The sequence below is a fragment of the Diabrotica virgifera genome, chromosome 7 (genome assembly GCF_917563875.1).
Source record: "Diabrotica virgifera virgifera chromosome 7, PGI_DIABVI_V3a".
In the NCBI taxonomy this organism is placed as follows: domain Eukaryota; kingdom Metazoa; phylum Arthropoda; class Insecta; order Coleoptera; family Chrysomelidae; genus Diabrotica; species Diabrotica virgifera.
The window spans coordinates 104,633,358-104,651,529 of NC_065449.1; the positions used below are offsets into that span (position 1 = coordinate 104,633,358).

An 18,172-nucleotide genomic window follows, 5' to 3' on the forward strand; every position below is an offset into this window, starting at 1 on the left:
AAAATGTGGAAAATATTATGTATGTTGGAAGTGTCATAACAGAAAGCTGAGGTACAGAAGACGATATTCGTATAAGGATATTTGGCTCGCTTAATCCTGTTTGGAGGTCTGACTAGTATACTACCAAGACAAAGATCTGAAAATTCCAATCAAATGTCATGTAGGTTCTACTCTACGGATATGAAACAAGGAAAGTGACAAAAACTCTTATAAACTGCATCTGTTTGTTAATAGATGCCTACGAAGAATTGTTCGTATTTTCTGGCCCTAATCAGAAACGAAGGTCTGCTACCCCTGACCAAACAAAAGAGGGAAGAAAATGAAATAAAATCCAGAAAGTGGGGTTGGATCGGTCATACACTCCGAATAAATAGCTCCAGTATTGCAAAGACTGCTCTAGAATGGAATCCTTAAGCAAGAAAACAGGAGTCGTCCAGCACAAATTTGGAGAAGATCCATCATGGACGAGAAAAGAGGTCAAGGAACGTCTTGGAATGAGGTAAAGGCCTTAGAGCAAAATAGAACTCGAGGGGGCGTTTTCACTGAAGCTCTATGCTCCACTTAGGTGTTCAAGAACCTTATAAGAGTATAATATGCCTTTTCGAAGTCCACGAAGCATGCAAATAGTATTTTCTTTGATCATGGCATTTTTGTAATAGGATATTTAGCGAAAGTGCCTCCTTGGTTCCCATAGCATTTCTAAAACCAAATCGGATAATATCGAGATCTTCTTCCCATTGAAGATAGTAAATAACAGACATGTTGCAAGAAAATAGCTTCAGAACTCTGAACCTTACATGGAATTAATGGTAGGACTCATTTATGATAAATTCTTCTTTTTCTTATGCAATCCATTAATGGATGTTCGCGATCACGTTTGACCATTTTTCTCTATCCCTTGCAGTATGTATTAGGTCTCCTATGTTTCTTAGTCCTGTCTATTGTTTGACATTACGGAGCCATGACATTTTCTTCCTACCCACTCCCTTTTTCCTTCGATCTTTCCTTCAATTAAGGTTTGCAGAAATTCGTATCTTTCGTTTCTAATTAGGTGCCCCAGTTAAGCCGTTTTTCTATGTTTAATTGTGCATAGCAGTTGTCGTTCTGTACCAGTTCTTCTCAGGATTTCTTCATTTGTTATTCGTGCGGTCCAGCGAACTTTAAGGATTCGTCGATAAATCCACATCTCAAATGCCTCTAGCTTATTCATTGTGTTTATTTTTAAAGTCCATCCTTCCATGCCATATAGGAGCACCGACCATATTATAATATAGCATTTCGTGAATCTTAGTCTTAGGTTCAGGTCAAAGTCAGAGTTCGTAAAGACGTTTCTGAATTTCATGAATGCACTTCTGGCCCTTTCTATCCGACATTTAATTTCCATATCCGACATCCAGTCTTCACATAGCCAGGTTCCCAGGTACATACTTAAATTTTCTTACGCGCTCTACATCTTGGTTGTTATATATTTTTTTTGACATCCATTTTATTGCAATCTATTTTATAAAAAATAATAAACAATACATATGAGTGTTAAGAGTATGACACTGTCAGTATTCACCCAGTGGTGAATACCTAAAAGGGTACAATAATCATTGAATTAAGTACAGTTATTAATAAATGAATTGAATTAATTTGAATAGTACAATAGTAATAAGTGGGAATGATTAGTTAGTGCTGAGGTCAAGAGTGTCTGTTCTTTTTAGTCTTCTGTTCTCTGTTCTGTAGGGGTGTAAGGATGTTTGGGTGAACCTGTAGTCTATTGTGGTACTTGGAGCACAGAGAAACAATTTCTTCTTTGACGGTTTGGACTTGGAGATCCCTATGTATATTATCGTTGGAAATGTACCAAGGAGCTTGGCACAGTTGCTTGGTTGTTATAATATAAGACTAGCATGTATTATATGCTAGTCTTGCATTTTTATGTTGACATAATTGACGGCTGATTATAAGGAACTTCGTCTTTTTTATGTTGATGCTAAGTCCCATGTTCTCGCTATGTTCTCCAATTTTATTAAGGTTTTGGAGGTCTTCTATATTGTCTGCTGTTAAGACCGAGTCATCCGCATATCGTATATTATTGACCCAGGTACCATTTACTTTGATGCCGCTTTCGCATTCCTCAAGAGCTTCCTGGAAGATACTTTCTGAATATAAATTGAACAGTAGTGGGGAGAGAATGCATCCCTGTCTTACACCTCTGAGAATTTTTTGAGCTTGCGTTGTTTCATTATCCACCTTGACGACAGCTGTTTGATTCCAGTAAAGAGCTTCTATGCACGAATGTCTTTTTGATCTATGCCGAGTTGTTTTAGTATATGTACGAGTGTGTGATGTTTTACTCGATCGAAGGTTTTTTCATAATCTATAAAGCACATCATTACATCTTTCCCTTATGATATTTCCCTTATCTTATGATAAATAGAGTATTAGAAAATTGCAGGGCTGTTAACAAAAATCTTTTTATTAAGTCCTAAAACCTTGAATACTGAAACAAATGTTTCGATGTTGACTTTCTAAAATAGCGTGCTCCAACTATTCGATTTTTAAGTATAATTCGACAAAAAACATGCAAAACAACAACTTACCCAGTTAAACATTTTTAAAGGCATCTTAATAAACATTAGAAAATGCGTTCAATATCGTGTCCTTAATATTATTGGCCGGTGGTACCCGGCACGGTAACACATAGAACATAAATTTCGACGAAAAATTTGTGGCAACTAAACGGCGTCTTTTATGAAAATGAGGTTATATTTATTTATGTTTGCTTTACTTCGGTGTTTTTTAAGTGTTTTCACGGGGTTAATACCGATTGTCACGAGATTTCGGAATAATTTTCCGATGTGGATTATGTTTAATTTACGATGTTCCTTTTTTTGGGCGAGACATTTTGTGTCGCTGCTTGTCATTCGCCTGATTTTAATAAACGTCTGATCTGGAATGACACGTTACTAAGAAGGGTTTAGCATTGTCTTTTTTCTTTTATATTTTATAAGCATCAATACTAACGATCATTTTAGGTAAAAGGATACTAAAATTTGTAAATAGGGAACATTAAGCATACGATACGTGACAGAAAAATTTAGAACACATAACATTATTATTACTTCAGTTGTCAAAGACGAAAATACTACTGAACGTCAAAAAATCCTACGAACAAGCACAATTTTGCTGAGAATGTAATAGTAGGGGAGGAAAGTATGCTAAATTTGCAGATACTCGAGCGTTATGGGGACCTATTGGGTTGTAAAGATTAGGTCCTAAAACCAAAAAAAAGTTAAGTAAAGTTTTCCATTAAGTGGAGTCTTTCCATTTTGTAATTTAATTTTCCATTTCCAACAATCGTTTTTCCGATTATAATGCCATCTATCCATAATTCGAAAAAATGTTTCGAATAAAAGTTGCTTATTTTTACGTAAGGAATCCAAATCTGCAATAAAAAATGGGGCTCCTATTCAATATTTAAAAGCAACCCCCTCCCCACCTCCGTGGGGGTTCGTGGTTGATGTCATTCGATATATTTTAAAAAAATATTGAATACGTGTTTTTTGCAGTTTTTCAATCTGATGTTTATTTCGCGAAATATCGCGGGTTTCCTACTTAAAATTTTAAATTTATCCCCCACCCGTCTCCGTGGGGGGGCGTGTTTAGTGTCATTCGATAGATTTTAAAAAAATATAGAAGACGTATTTTTTTATTTTTTCAATCAGGCGTTTATTTCTCGAAATATTCGCATTTTTCTTCCCCATTTCCTCATTGCCGACTCACCCATTTCCTTTCGCCCCGCTCAAACCATCAGATTTTTGGAATATACACTGTTCTGCATGTACTTAACTTACCTTATCTTAATCTGACGATTTCGAGTTTTTCTAAGGATAGATTTTTTTTCGGACCCCCTTAACGTACTCCCCTGTATTAAGATCCAATATATGGTAGGGGTACATTTACAGGGTACAAGGTTTCTCCCCATACCATAATCTGACGCGCTCGAGTAACTGCAAAAATCCCCGCTTGGGCTCCCCTACCATAAATTTTGGGACCCCATAAAGGTGACAAAAGTTGGCAATTCCTACCTCCCGATAAAAATTCGATATCTCTTTTCAATTACAGTTAAAGAGTGCAGCTTTTCTATGCATGTTTTGAATTTTGCTGCAAGTAAAGCTGTTAAATAAATAATATTTGCGCGATTTTTGCCAGTTTTTACGATTCTCATGAGCTCAATAAAATTCACTTAGATTGACCGGTTACTATGGAATTTCCATTGCTAGAGCCTATTAAAACATAAAATTTCGATTTTGAGTTTTGGTTACAAATATCACGCATTTGAAATATTTTCACATTTCGAACGATCTAACTAAAACATTTAAACCTGCTTGTTTTCGATTTAACAATACGTTTTTTGAAACTACACAACTTCAGCTACAAATTACACTGAATGCAGTCTTCGTGAAATCATTTCCTGTAACGTGAAAATTTAAATTCGCGTTTTTAGGCATATTTCAAATACCTCATTTTTATTGTCAAAACTGAACATCTAAATTTCATGTTATAGGTTTTGAGGATCAGGATCTAGCAATAGCACAGCGACCGGTCAATGGAAAGGATAAATTTTATTAATCTTATGAGAATCGTTACTGTTATTAAATTGTAAGCGCGGTTTCACACACTAAGAATTTTAAATGTTCGATGGTTGAAATGCACTATGACATTCCAATAGTTTCTCGAGAACCGTTCTCTTTTCACCGCCCTTCACCGAAGATTTCAAGCCATCGCACGTTCAAAATTCTTAGTGTGAAACGAGCGTAAATTGTTGAGAATAAGCTAAACGAGCAGAACTATATACGAATGAAAAAGTACTGAAAAGAATGAGCACACGTCCTCATCTGGCCAATGCTATCAAAATTAGAAAGACGTCGTATCTAAGACACTTAATGCGCCATAGGGAATTTGAGCAGCTCCAGGTAATATTTGAAGGCAAGATCGAAGGTAAAATGAGTACTTATAGAAAAAAAAAAGAAAATATCTTGGCTCCGAAACATCAGGAATTGGACCGACACAACAGGAAATGACTTAATCCATCAAGCCCAGAACAGAGAGAAATTTGCCATATTGATCGCCAACCTCAATAGAGATAGGGGGAGGATGAGAATTGTAAAAAATGCCAAAAATCGCCAAGGTTTATTTATTTAACAGCTTTATAGAAACTTATTTTATTATAACACCGAATCATCTTTTGGTTCTTACTTAAGCCGGGTCCAGACTATATAACAAAACATGTTAAATAATAAAGTTTTGTAACTTGTTACAGAATTTTAAATAAAAATGTTTTAAAACACAGTGTTGTATAACATTTTTCTGGTTATATAGCATGTTTTTTGTTATCCAACAGATGTCGGTAAACATCAAAGAAAGTTATAAAACATTGTTGTAAAACCTCACCGCGACTGTTCTACACTTCTTAAAAACATGTTACTGAAACATTTCTCTGGCATAGTACACGAGCAGCAACCATCAGAGTCATATCGTTTTGTTCGTTGTTGAGTATATGGTGAATAAAGCAACCACCTTGTGGAACCTTAAAAGCAAATCGGTGCAAATCAGCGCCAGATTTGACATAAATTTTAATATTCTCTACAGAGTAGTGTTCAGACATAATATAACCTGGAACATTCACTACTTCGTACGCTACACAGATGCACACTGCTTTATCAGCTAATCCAACAGGCACTTAATCATGCAAGAAGTCTGAGCCTTTCTCCATTCCGTCCACTACACCTACATCCGCTACTTCTCCAGCTACACCAATTCAAACACTGATACTCAAACATGCACAGGTGCAGAAGATAATACTGAGGAATTAAATTGTTACTGTCTCTCTGAAACAATGAATAAAAAGTTTAAAAAATATACTTCAATTGATTATGCCTCTTAAACAGTTAATGAGAGCGTCACAAACTTCTGGCGCAATATTCGAAATACTCTGCTTAGAAAATTTAAATAAATAGCTTAAACTTTGGTAGGAATCTACTTGCAAAGGGAATAATCTTATCATAACTACTATAATCTCTCTCTCTTACTGGAATTGCATCTCGAAATGTGTCTTTCCTGATTATTTTATGATCGATTTCATTTATGAGAAATTCAAAATCAGAACTTTTCATTCTTAAGAAATTTTTAAAACTTTCATGAGATCCTCTACGTATGACGCAATTTTATATACTGCCTAACCTACCAGCTCTCCAGCTAAAATGCTGCAAAAGCTATGCGCATTTTGTTATTTTGTTTTTTGTTATATAGTTGGGATGCTTATGCTATATTATAACAAGTTACAGAACAAAGTTGCAAAACAAATTTGCTGTACAACTTTGTTATTAACATGTTTTGTTACATAGTCTGGGCCCGGCTTTAGATCCCGACAACAAAGAAACTTTTTAAGTGAAATGCGTGATGCACATGCTATTTCAATGCGTGTCTTACTTTTTTGGGTTTGGTCTACATTTTCATGTTATCCATGTTCATAAGCATTTGTAGGTATCTACACCCTCAGTTACAGTATCTTCAGTAATCAGTGGTATCTTTGAATCTGCTGATTTAGTCATGATCATGCATTTAGTTTTCTTCAAATTCATGTTCAGCCACAGCCTCCTATGAGGCTGTGGTTCAGCCCGTATTCATGACAGGATTCGTTAGCGAGTTGCATTCATAGACATAATAAGAATAGACTAGGTAGGGTATGTAATGGGCCACTCTATGAATAGACGTGTAACGCCAATATCAAGAACGTCATTGGCCAATATTTACTTTGCGTGGTCTAGCAATCTTTGTCACATGTGCGGGATCGCTCGGAAAAAAGAGATAGATAGACCATTGATGCCACAGTATGCCTTATCTATTCTTATTGTCTAAGATTGCATTACGTTCTACTTTTCCAATATTTATTTTGCTTTTGCAAAATGCTTTTCCAAAATATCAGCTTAAAAATAATAATTTTTTACACATTTCTAGGAAATTGAGTATAACATTGTAAGTTCTAAAGATGATTAAATTCAAAAAGTACTCCAATTTATATAACAAATAAAAATTCTGAAAGCCTTTACTTAAGACGTAGATAGATACTTGTCTTCAAAGAAAAATACCGAACCACTTTACAAAACCCTAAAAATTAAGAGGATAAATAAGATTAAGTTAATTAAAGCTAGCTAATCGATATTGTTATTTATCAAACGAGTAAATAGACAAGTTCAATCAATATTTTATCTATTTTTATGTTTGAAGTTTAAGGTATTTGCGGCAAATCAGGTGATATGATTAAAACTTTTTAAACATTAAATTTAAAGTAATGAATGTTTCTGTAATTCTCAAATCAATAATTATAATAAAATATAGATATTCATTTGTTACCAGGATAAACGCTCACCAACAAATGTGTTTACAAAAATGATTGTAATTACCTACATACAATAAAAATAAATGCTGTGCGTCAAAACAAATGATACGTAACATGTGACATATACGACAGATGACATTAAATCCACGGAACTAAAAGACAACATTGTATACACAAACATGGTACTACGCATTTTTCTATCTTTATTACTTAACAGTAAATAAGCAAAATATAGGAATTGTGATAGATATGTATGACTGACAACAAACAACTAAAATCATTAAAAGCATAACATAAATGCTGTTCATGGTAATTTTTCCCTTTTGCGACTTTTTTATTTGACAAGTAATAAAATAAAATTACTAAAATTATTTGATTTTCATCGATTTCTTTTCAGATACGGAGCAGGGTACGATTTAGCAGCTAGACGTAAAAATGCCACAAGGGAATCGACGGCGACGTTGAAGGCATGGCTCAATGAACACAAAAAGAACCCATATCCTACGAAAGGAGAAAAAATTATGTTAGCTATTATCACCAAAATGACCTTGACGCAAGTATCGACATGGTTTGCGAACGCAAGACGAAGACTGAAGAAGGAGAACAAAATGACGTGGGAACCTAAGAACAAAACGGATGATGATGATGACGCTTTGGTATCCGACAGTGATGACAAAGATAAAGATGACGATGACAAGAGAGACGAAACTGGTAAGATGTTTTCTTATTTTAAAAATAATCAATAGTCCTAGGATCATATTTCTTCTTATTCTTCTTCTTTATATCCACTACCGAAGGTTGGCGGTCATCATGCGATATGTTTCTCAGTTTTATATATACCGAGTGTATTATGTCTGCAGTTTCTGGTATTTTTAAGCCTGGAGTTTTTCATTCTTTTTATCTAACCCTCTTCTACCTTCAATCTTGCCTTCCAGTATATATTGTTGTTAACAATGTCACCACTTTAGTCCTTCGCCTTAATACCTTTGTACTAGGTATTCTCCATCTCTAAAGAAATAGAAATCTTAAATACCATCAAAACAGGAAAATTGGAATATCTCGGACATATTACACGTGGAGAGAGATACAACTTGCTCCAATTGATTATGCAGGGAATGATTCAAGGAAAAAAATAGCATAGGAAAACGCAGAATATCATGGCTGCGCAACCTGAGAGAATGGTACGGATGTACATCAAATGAACTTTTCAGAGATGCCGTCTCTAAAATCCGAATAACTGTGATGATTGCCGACCTCCGTTGCGGAAATGACACTTAAGAAGAAGATTTTCCATCCAAACGTATTCTTAGTATGCTTCTTTCTTTCTTATTTTTTATGAATGCTGTACAACTACATGTACATATGCATAATTATTAGAATAATTCCAGAATTTCAGGACTATTCAAGTTCATAAAAAAGGCTTACCCACATACGCGTGATTTCACTCGCGGTATCAATAATCGTCACATCTGCAGGTTTCACAAGCGGTGGTTAATCGTTGATAAAATCGGGATGTCTTGATTGTCTGTCTGTCGCGGATACAGGTGTACACGTCACTGTTTTAACACATTAACCGTCCAATTGAAAATTTTTGTTTTGGCCTTCAGGCTCCATGTTTAAAATCTCAATGTTATTGTGAATTATATCTAACTCACATAACGTCTGGGCCAAACAGGGTATACAACTCACGTTTCGATTAATGTGTTAAACTATTTCACAAGAAGGAAAGGCGATATTAATGAAGTTTGTGTTATTTTACCACGTGGTAACTAGTGGTTATCACGAACAGAGGATATAGAACAGAGTTCTGTTGTCTTCAAGAGGAAAGCAGAGAGAGTCGCGTCGCATCTTTCGTTTTTCACTGTTCAAGAATATTTTTATACTTCTAAAGCAGTGGTGTAAAGTCAGGAGGAGGAGGAGTTATTACTAAGGGTTGGGATAAGGAATAGTTTTTAATATTGAGGATTTGATACAGTGAAAAATATAATATTATTTTTCGCATATTTTTCGCATGTGTAAATTGAACAAATACCAAACTTGCTATTTTACTTTGGGTTGTAACCTCTACATTAAATGCATTTTATTGTACCCTTGTGCATCTACAGATACTTGTAGTTATTTGATTCACGCATTTCTGAACTAAAACTTGTTGATTAACACTGATCAAATATAGCATTCACTTAAAAGAAGAGGTGGAGAAAAATACTTCTATCTTTTATCAAGATACTAACTTAGCTACTTTTGTAATTGTATATATTTCGCTTAATCCAAACACAATTTGTAACATTTTCAAATAACAAATTACGTTTGGTAAGTCCGTGTTTCTCATTCCTCGTATACAATGTCATTTTATTTAACTTCATGCTGTGCACAAATTCGAATTAAAGTCTTTCAAATGCATGTTTTATATGGTATCAATCTTATTTAATTAAATCCGACATTTTTATTTACAATCAATGTTGGAGTCGAATGGCAAATGCGATTTTGTTAATCAGTTTACATGCACGTCAAATAATCTGATCTAGATTTTACTAACTTTAAATACAACTTATGTAATGTTAGGTATTACAGAAGTAAAAATATATAATATGTAGAAAACTATTATACCTACTGCATACCTATAACAGTTTGATTTATGAAATACGTAGGTACATATCTTAAAAACGTGAATATAAATTCGTTTAAATATAATGAAACGTTTAATAAACACCTTTCTAAGAGCCATCTTAATAAGTCACACTAATACACACTAATAAAACTCCTCTACAGATTAGCTACAAATAAAGTGATCATCATCATTCCTACCAGCGGTGGGCTTCTCTAATTATATTTCTCCATAAGTTTCTCTTGTATCCAAGATACCAATATCAGTCCCCTTATCGACTTGTCCTGCCTAAGCGTCTCTCCAGATCTTCATCTCTTACTCCTTCCAGGAACTTACTGATCAGCGATTGTTCGTATTCGAATCGTTCATTGCCGTTTTGGTATCAATTAATTGGTGCCACCACTATACTTTCTTTCTTTTATCCTTTTTGTTACTTCACTCATGCATCTAAGTATTCATGTTTACCACATGTTTTATTGCATCATGTCCACCACATAGGTTCGTTGTTCATCGGTATTTTACTAAACATTCAGTTTCGTACATCATAGCCGGTTTTATGAGAGTTTTCTAAAACATTTATAACTCTGCGACATGCAATTGTGTAATATCAATCCTAGGTTATCATTTTTCACCATCATTTCACCTAATTAGTTATCATTTTGTTTGTATAGTGGTAATTCCATCTTTAAATAAACATTTCAAATATGTACTTTGTTTTTGTTATACTAAGTTCTAAACGAGGAAATTATCGAACACTAACATATCAAAAAAGAAAATCCGATGGTTTAAAGAAGAAGTGAAGATAAAATGTAAAGAAAAAAAGCAAGCCTTTTTACAATACAAAATGTTACAACCACTATAAACGAATCAGAAATGTACTTTAGTCAGACGAACAAAAAGGAATACTGGCAGAGCTTCTTAAAATAGATAGAACTCGACTTCTAAGGAGCAAAAAAAGATATATGGAGAATGATCACGAGGACAAAGGACATAGATGAACGAATTAATAAAAACGAAATACATTCAGAAGGAAACAAGGGCAGATTACTTTCGATCTGTATTTGCTAAACGTGACAATAATGAACCACCAACACCAGAAGTGACGACAAACAAAGAAATGGACATTCGAGGACGAAGTTGTAAAAGAAGCATTAAGGAAATTAAAAAAATAGAAATTTACCAGGAGAGCATAGAATACTAAATGACCTCTTAAAGTAGCGAGGATCAGATCTGACCAAACAACTATAGCGACACGCTTCATTTATAATTTTTTTTAATTGCTAATTTAAAATATTAACTTCTCTCAAAACGAAAGAATACGTCTCATGTTAAATTCACATGTGTTTTTCGTTCCTAAAATACAAAACCAGATCGTATAAAATTAATGGATTTTTCAGGGAAACACAAGATTTCGGTGCCAGATTGGCCACGCTCTTTATGTCAACTTCTTAAAAACCACAGAAAGGTTCTCAGCTTTTAAAACGCTAGATTTAGTAATATATCGCCTTTTCTGGCCACATTGTAGAACCGCATACATGATGACATAATAGTGTTGTAGTTTCGGTCAGTATCGTCACAGCGGGCACGCAGTTCAGTCACACCCTCGCTAAAATAACAAACCCTTACGAGATATAAACGAAGCACGCTTGTTTACCCAAAATAAATAAATATATTACTGTTCGTTGTTTTTTGATTTACACTTACTTTAATTTCATAATTGTTTCCGTCAACACACCACCCAGGGAACACAACTATTAAAACTAATCCAAAAATTCTGGAAAATTATTTTTCTTCCTTTTCGCTGAATCTTTATACCGTTCAGTGCCGGATTAAATCTAATTATTATCAAAATTTTCCTAACGATTATTAAAATGCTTGAAATAAGTTATCGAGCACATATTTACCTACGACGGTAATAAAGTCCTAGTCCTTACCTCCTCTACGGAGTTAAAAGCTGGAGTCTTACAGAAGATGCCATAAAACGTTTAGAGGCGTTTGAAATGTGTTGCTACCGACGTATGTTGAGGGTCTCATATATATGTTACGGTTAACGTCCGAAATCAGGTTAATCTCAATATTACCCAGTTAATATCGAGATTCACCAGTCTAGTTGGTTAATGTCCGAAGCTAAACGATCTTCAGCGTTCAGTCGGACATTAACCGGCTAATATCGACATTAACACATATGTCTTGTTAAAGTCCACATTGTTTTGTTGCGAAATCAAGTGGAATTCGTGCAAGAAGTATAGTTATTTGAAAGTGAAAATTTAAGTATTCAATATGTCCAATGAATTTAAAGACCGAGAATCTGGATAAAATTATTTCCACAAAAAGGGATGACAACAGTGCTTATTTATCTCGTGAAAAATATGATTTAATTTGTAATCAAGTGAAAGAAGCAAAACGACAAGCTAAGAAAACAGCGTTGTCATATCGACGTTTGGCCAAATACGATGTAGTGAATGTGGCAAATCATTTCAAACTTATTGCTCCTTTGCAAGAAGGTAGGGAGACATTTTTATATTACGTAAAAAAAGAGGAATTATTTGATATTCTTTATGAAGTACATTTAAGTATTGACCATGAAGGAAGAACAAGAATGTTAAATTTTTTAAATGATAAATTCAAAAATATAACACAAGAAGTAGTAACACTTTTTTTTATTTTACCGGCACACATTATTACCGGCTGCAAAAATTGGTGATACTGTTAGATTACCTGTCCCCGATGTTGATAGAGGACGAGCTGATGCAAGGAATATATTAGGCGTTGTTACCACAGTTGAAGATAACATGTATTACAATATTGGGACAGAAAAGGGCACATTACCACAGTTATTTACAAGAAATCAGTTCACTGTATGTCCGGCTCCCCTTATTGCTGCCGAAAAAGTTTCAGTTGTTGAAAAATCTCTTCGTGAGATTGCAGCGACTTCATCTCTATGTGGTGGTCAAGGATACAAAAGATGCTCGTGCAAAACTAAATGTGGTTCAAAAAAGTGCTGCTGTAAGGCAGAGCTAATATTTTTTATGCAACTCTAAGTGTCACGCAAGTTTGTCATGTTTGAATAAATATGTAGCAGGTATTTTTATACAATTGGCAACGTTGTATTATTTTCTAACACATTACTCAACATTAACCAAGGAGAATAGTTAAACTCGACATTAACCTGTTAATGTCAATATATCTGAATTTCGTACGACATTACATTTCGTAATTAACATTACATTTCGGTTAAAGTCAAGATTAACCGGTTACTATCGAAATTAACCATTTTCGAAGTTTAACCGTAACATATACACCACACAACTAACATAACTATTCTCCAGAGGCTAAGAAAAGACAAAGAAATAATTGACACCGTAAAGAACAGAAAATTGGCTTACTTCGGCCACATTATGCGTAATGATAAATACCGACTACTACAGTTGATTCTACAAGGCAAGATTGAGGGCAAGAGAGGCCCTGAACGTAGACGTATATTCTGGCTAGCCAATCTTAGGAAGTGGACTGGTTGGTCTAAAGTTGTGTTCACTACGGAGAGCAATGGATTGTATCCTCGCTCCGACCCTTGCTCCCTGGTATTTATATTCGTTATATTCGTGAATTCTCGCATTTAAAATAATGTATTTATTTTACATAGCGATCGATAATATAGTTTCGATCGCTATCTAAAATAAATACATTATTTTAAATGCGAGAATTCACGAACATAAATACCAGGGAGCAAGAGTCGGAGCGAGGATACAATCCATTGCTCTCCGTAGTGAGCAAACCCTGACGTCAACTGATCTATTTCGAGGTGCTGTAAATAGAATAAGATGGGTCAATGTGGTCGCCAACATCTTCAGCAGATAGCCACCTTTAGAAGAAGAAGGTAATGAAGTCCCATAATGGAGGGAAAGATTAAAAGAGAAAGGAAACACACAAGGAGAAAATGCTGCAGGCTAAGAATTTAAGATATTTGGAAGGAACTGGTACACATTTACTACTAAGAATCGCAAAATGCAGAATGATTTGCCATAATGATGTAATGAAATAAAGATAAAACTTTTAGAATAAAAGAAGAAATAAGTCAAGTTGACATCACGTAACCTGTTTATACATATAAATATATCATCATCATTAACAGCTACTTCATCCATCGCCGGATGTAAGTAAGCCTCCCTTAGGTGTGTCCATTTGTTTCTGTTTGCTGTTTTTTGCATCCGTTCGTGGCCAGCCATTCGCTTGATGTCATCATTCCAACTTGTTTGAGGTCTACTTATTTTGCTTGCCATTCGAAAATTCGCATCGTCCAACGGCTGTGTTCCATTCTTCCTATGTGTCTTGTCCAGTTCCATTTTAACCATTCCATCTGTTACTCTTGATCTTTGTCTTCCTATCTCTTCATTGGATTTGCGATCACGAAGCTTAATGTTACGCATTCTCCGTTCCATATCTATTTGAGTCATTTGAAGTTTGTAGACTACGCTGTTGTTAAAAGCCCATGTTTCAGTTCCATATGTCGGAACCCTTATTGATAAAAGGTTTTTGCCTAAAGTATTTGGTAAGTTTGATTTAACATACATGCACACCATTAAAATATAATAATAATAAATTTAATCTAAGAGAACCGGTGTCGTGTCCCTAAACATATAATATCTTCCAAACAAAATGCATTTTGTTGGACTCTCTTATTTATTTCGAACTGATCTTACGCTACAAATTTTTACAATTTTCGAGTTTGCTCTTTTATATGGGTTCTTATACAATTATTAATATACTTAACAACGTTAGAAAACAGTAGCCTTCATTCCTGGGTCTGGTAGACTATTAAAATAGCAGTAACTCAACTTGCTGTTAGGCATTACTTAGTTAAAAGGCACTAAGTATCTTATACAAGCCGAAAAGGCAGTATCTCCTACAGAAAAAAATGGAGATACTGCTTTTTAATCTAGCAACTGCTTGACTGCTTTTAAGTAAGGTTGTAATAACATACCTTGCGTAAAGCAGTAACCGCTAGTTTCATTAAAATTTATAAAAATATCTTATAAAAAAATTAACTTATTCAATTATATGAAAAAGAACTACAAGGCAGTTAAACAAATCCAGAATCCATAAATATTTTCATGGTGGCTCAGCCTTGTTTGTTAAAATCTGCATTATCTCGAAACTTACATTTGCGGAGATACTGCCTTCTTTCTTAGGACGGACGGCAAACTTGCGTTAACATGTTTTTAATCAAATTAAAAACCGGGCTAATAGAACCATAAACCGACGAAAAATTAAAAACATTAAGAGTTATTTTTTTACAGTAGTAATTTATGCAAAATGTTGCAATTCACACGTGTTCTTTTTACGAGCCGTAAATATTCCAGTAAGTTCGACATTTACGACAAATAAAAAAACACTTGACTTGCAAGCTGGTTCATTGCATTTTTGATAACTGTTTAACACAATATACTATGTTAGCATTTTAGAGTACCTACGTTATAATAAAAAATAATTTATGCAATTGAATTTTGACATAAAAACTAGACTTACATGTATTTAAATATCTTCTAGATTCTAGATGTCCGTGGATAAAAAATAAATAAAAAAAAATGTTGATTAAAATGATACTTATTGAGGGGGTATAGGATTTGCTTCCTCAATCGAAAAGGCTTCCGTTTTTTACAAAAACTGAGTTTAACATGACAAATTTCCGTCTCAGCGATATCCCAATTAGTCCAGAGAAATAAGATTTTCTCGTGACACATCCCCCTCCAGGGCGAAACCAAATTTTTTGTTGAGTAGTATGGACATCTATATTAATAACCTATATATATATATATATATATATATATATATATATATATATATATATATATATATATATATATATATAAATATATATATATATATATATTTATTTTTAGCATCTTATGACGTCCCCCCATGTTAAACCGTAGTCTCTCGTGGCTTCCAGGTCTTCGTGAACTCCGATATACGGTTGCCACGAGGATTTTCCCTAAAATGTATCGCAAATGAAAGGTACCACTTCCTACAATGCTTACACAAAATATTGGCCGGACGTCCTCAGTCACGTTATCTGTATAATAATATACACATTACTTGGAGCAATTGCCGTCAGGCGCGCCATGTTCGCTTGCTGTATATCTAAAATCACTTTAACGGTTTTGATGGCATCCAAATATATATTTATTCAGTTTGCGGTTGTAGTGGTCTCCGTATATTTGAGTTTATGTCCTCATGGCTTCCACTGCGCTGTTGTCACCTCAAATGTTGGAATTTAGACTTCGGATATTTTTATAATTGATTATTGTAGTATGTTGAAAAAAATATTGTTGTGATATATTAATGATATTTTTTTGTATAATTTTTTTCACTGCAAAAATAAAAAATTAAAAAGAATGTTCATTAAAATTGATGAATTTATCATAACCAGTTGCCGAATCTGCTGGTCTAATTGCTCAATTGTAACATATTATAGAAGTGTTAAAATTGAATTCTTAATTTTTTATTACAAAACTTTTACCTCGACAGCGTAGGGTACAAGAGGACGGCTTAAGTAAAGTAAGTACAAAATTTTTAATAATATAATTTGTTCAACTAATAGGTGCAAAAGTGTCTGGAAAATAATAAAAATGTTTAAAACATTGCTTACTTATTTCATACACTCAATGTATTTTTTTATGTAAGGATATAGAAAATAATATTTTGAAAAATATTTAAAATATAGTAGTAAGTCTTAAATTTCACATTACATAAAGTAGTTAAGTCTGCTAGTCTACAAAATTAAAAACAAATAGAATACATACTTAAAAAAAATTAAAGCATTCATGCCATACCAAACGAACTATATTCTTACATATTTTAAAAAGAAAAATCTTTAATTTTGCCCAACCCGACTAAACTATCGGCAGGTAAAAAGTCTGCAGTATGCGGGGGCCCTACTGTTGAAATAGATTAGAAAATTAAAATAAACTTATCTACCATTATGAAATTCTAATTTGACACAAAAAACTCTATCCTGGATTAAGAACAAGTGTGTAGAATACTCTCGTGAATTAAGAAGCGTTTCTACTGTAGGGTGACCATATCATAAATTTGCAAAAAACGGGACACATCCAAGCAGCAGTAGCGCACCTATAATTTTTCTCTGGGGGGAAGGGGGTTGGCTTGGGAGTCGAAATTTTTTTCTATATTTTGTGAAAGACAAGTTACATTTTCCTGCTATTATTTATATATTTTTCATATGCCCTGGGGGAAAGGGGGTTTAACTCCCAAACCCCCCCCCCTGGGTGCGCTACTGCCAAGAAGGGTTTGGAGCGATAATACACAAACAGGGATTAGAACACCGTCTTTTAGCTAATTTGGAACCTATAAATCCTTTTCAATTTTAAATGTGTAATTTACGTACGATCAAGACTGCGAAACGCAGAAAACTAAAAAACTACGCTAGAATGACGTGGATAAACAACCAATCCGTCAAAACAAAACAGCGAGAAACACAGCAAACTCAACAAATAAAAAGAAGAAAAATGACGGGTTTCGCTGGAGGACATTAAAAAAGACAGAAAACCATCAAATATAACAATTTTACAAAAAAGTCAGATAAAAAAATACGTCCAGCATTAAAACAAGAGTACTAAAAAACAAAAAAAAAAGAGAAACCCTGTTTGAAGACAAACAGATCAGCAGAATATGAGAAGAATATTACGAAAAAATGCTATTCGGTATGAAGGAAACAGATGAAGAAGAACAAGATGACAACGAAGTAGAAATTTTCACAGAAGAAAACGTACAAAAACAAATATTAAAAACATAGAAAACGGAAAAGCAGCAGAAGAAAATGAAATAACAGTGGAAAAAAATACAGAGGAAGAGAATTACATAAGGAAATAAACCAGCTAATACAACAAAAAATATGAACAAAACAGACTACCAGCCGATTGGAACGCAGATATTATAGTAGGTACCTATATACAGTAAAACCCCGCAAATCTTAACTAATTGGGGGGACAGCCTGTTCGGATTCCGAAAAGGTCGGATTATCCGAAAGTTAGCCTAACTAATAATTGAAAGTTTACTTTGTCGTTGATTTTGAGTCGCTGTGCCTGTCTCTCTCCCTCTTCCACCCATCTCAGATTGATGTCACTGATGCAGAGCCAGTGTCATCATTTGTGCTTAGT

General features: G+C 34.1%; 1 protein-coding gene across 3 annotated transcripts in view; it reads left to right on the forward strand.

The window, feature by feature from the left end:
• Positions 1-18,172, forward strand: part of LOC114328337 (homeobox protein caupolican) — a 527,416-nt gene that overhangs the window by 454,651 nt on the left and 54,593 nt on the right. For all 3 annotated transcript variants that reach the window (XR_003652160.2, XM_028277163.2, XM_028277164.2), the window contains one exon: positions 7,788-8,101. Coding sequence is in view for 2 of the 3 variants with exons in the window: in XM_028277163.2 (XP_028132964.1) it covers positions 7,788-8,101 (314 nt within the window). In the remaining variant the exon portion in view is untranslated. The remainder of the gene's footprint in view (positions 1-7,787; positions 8,102-18,172) is intronic.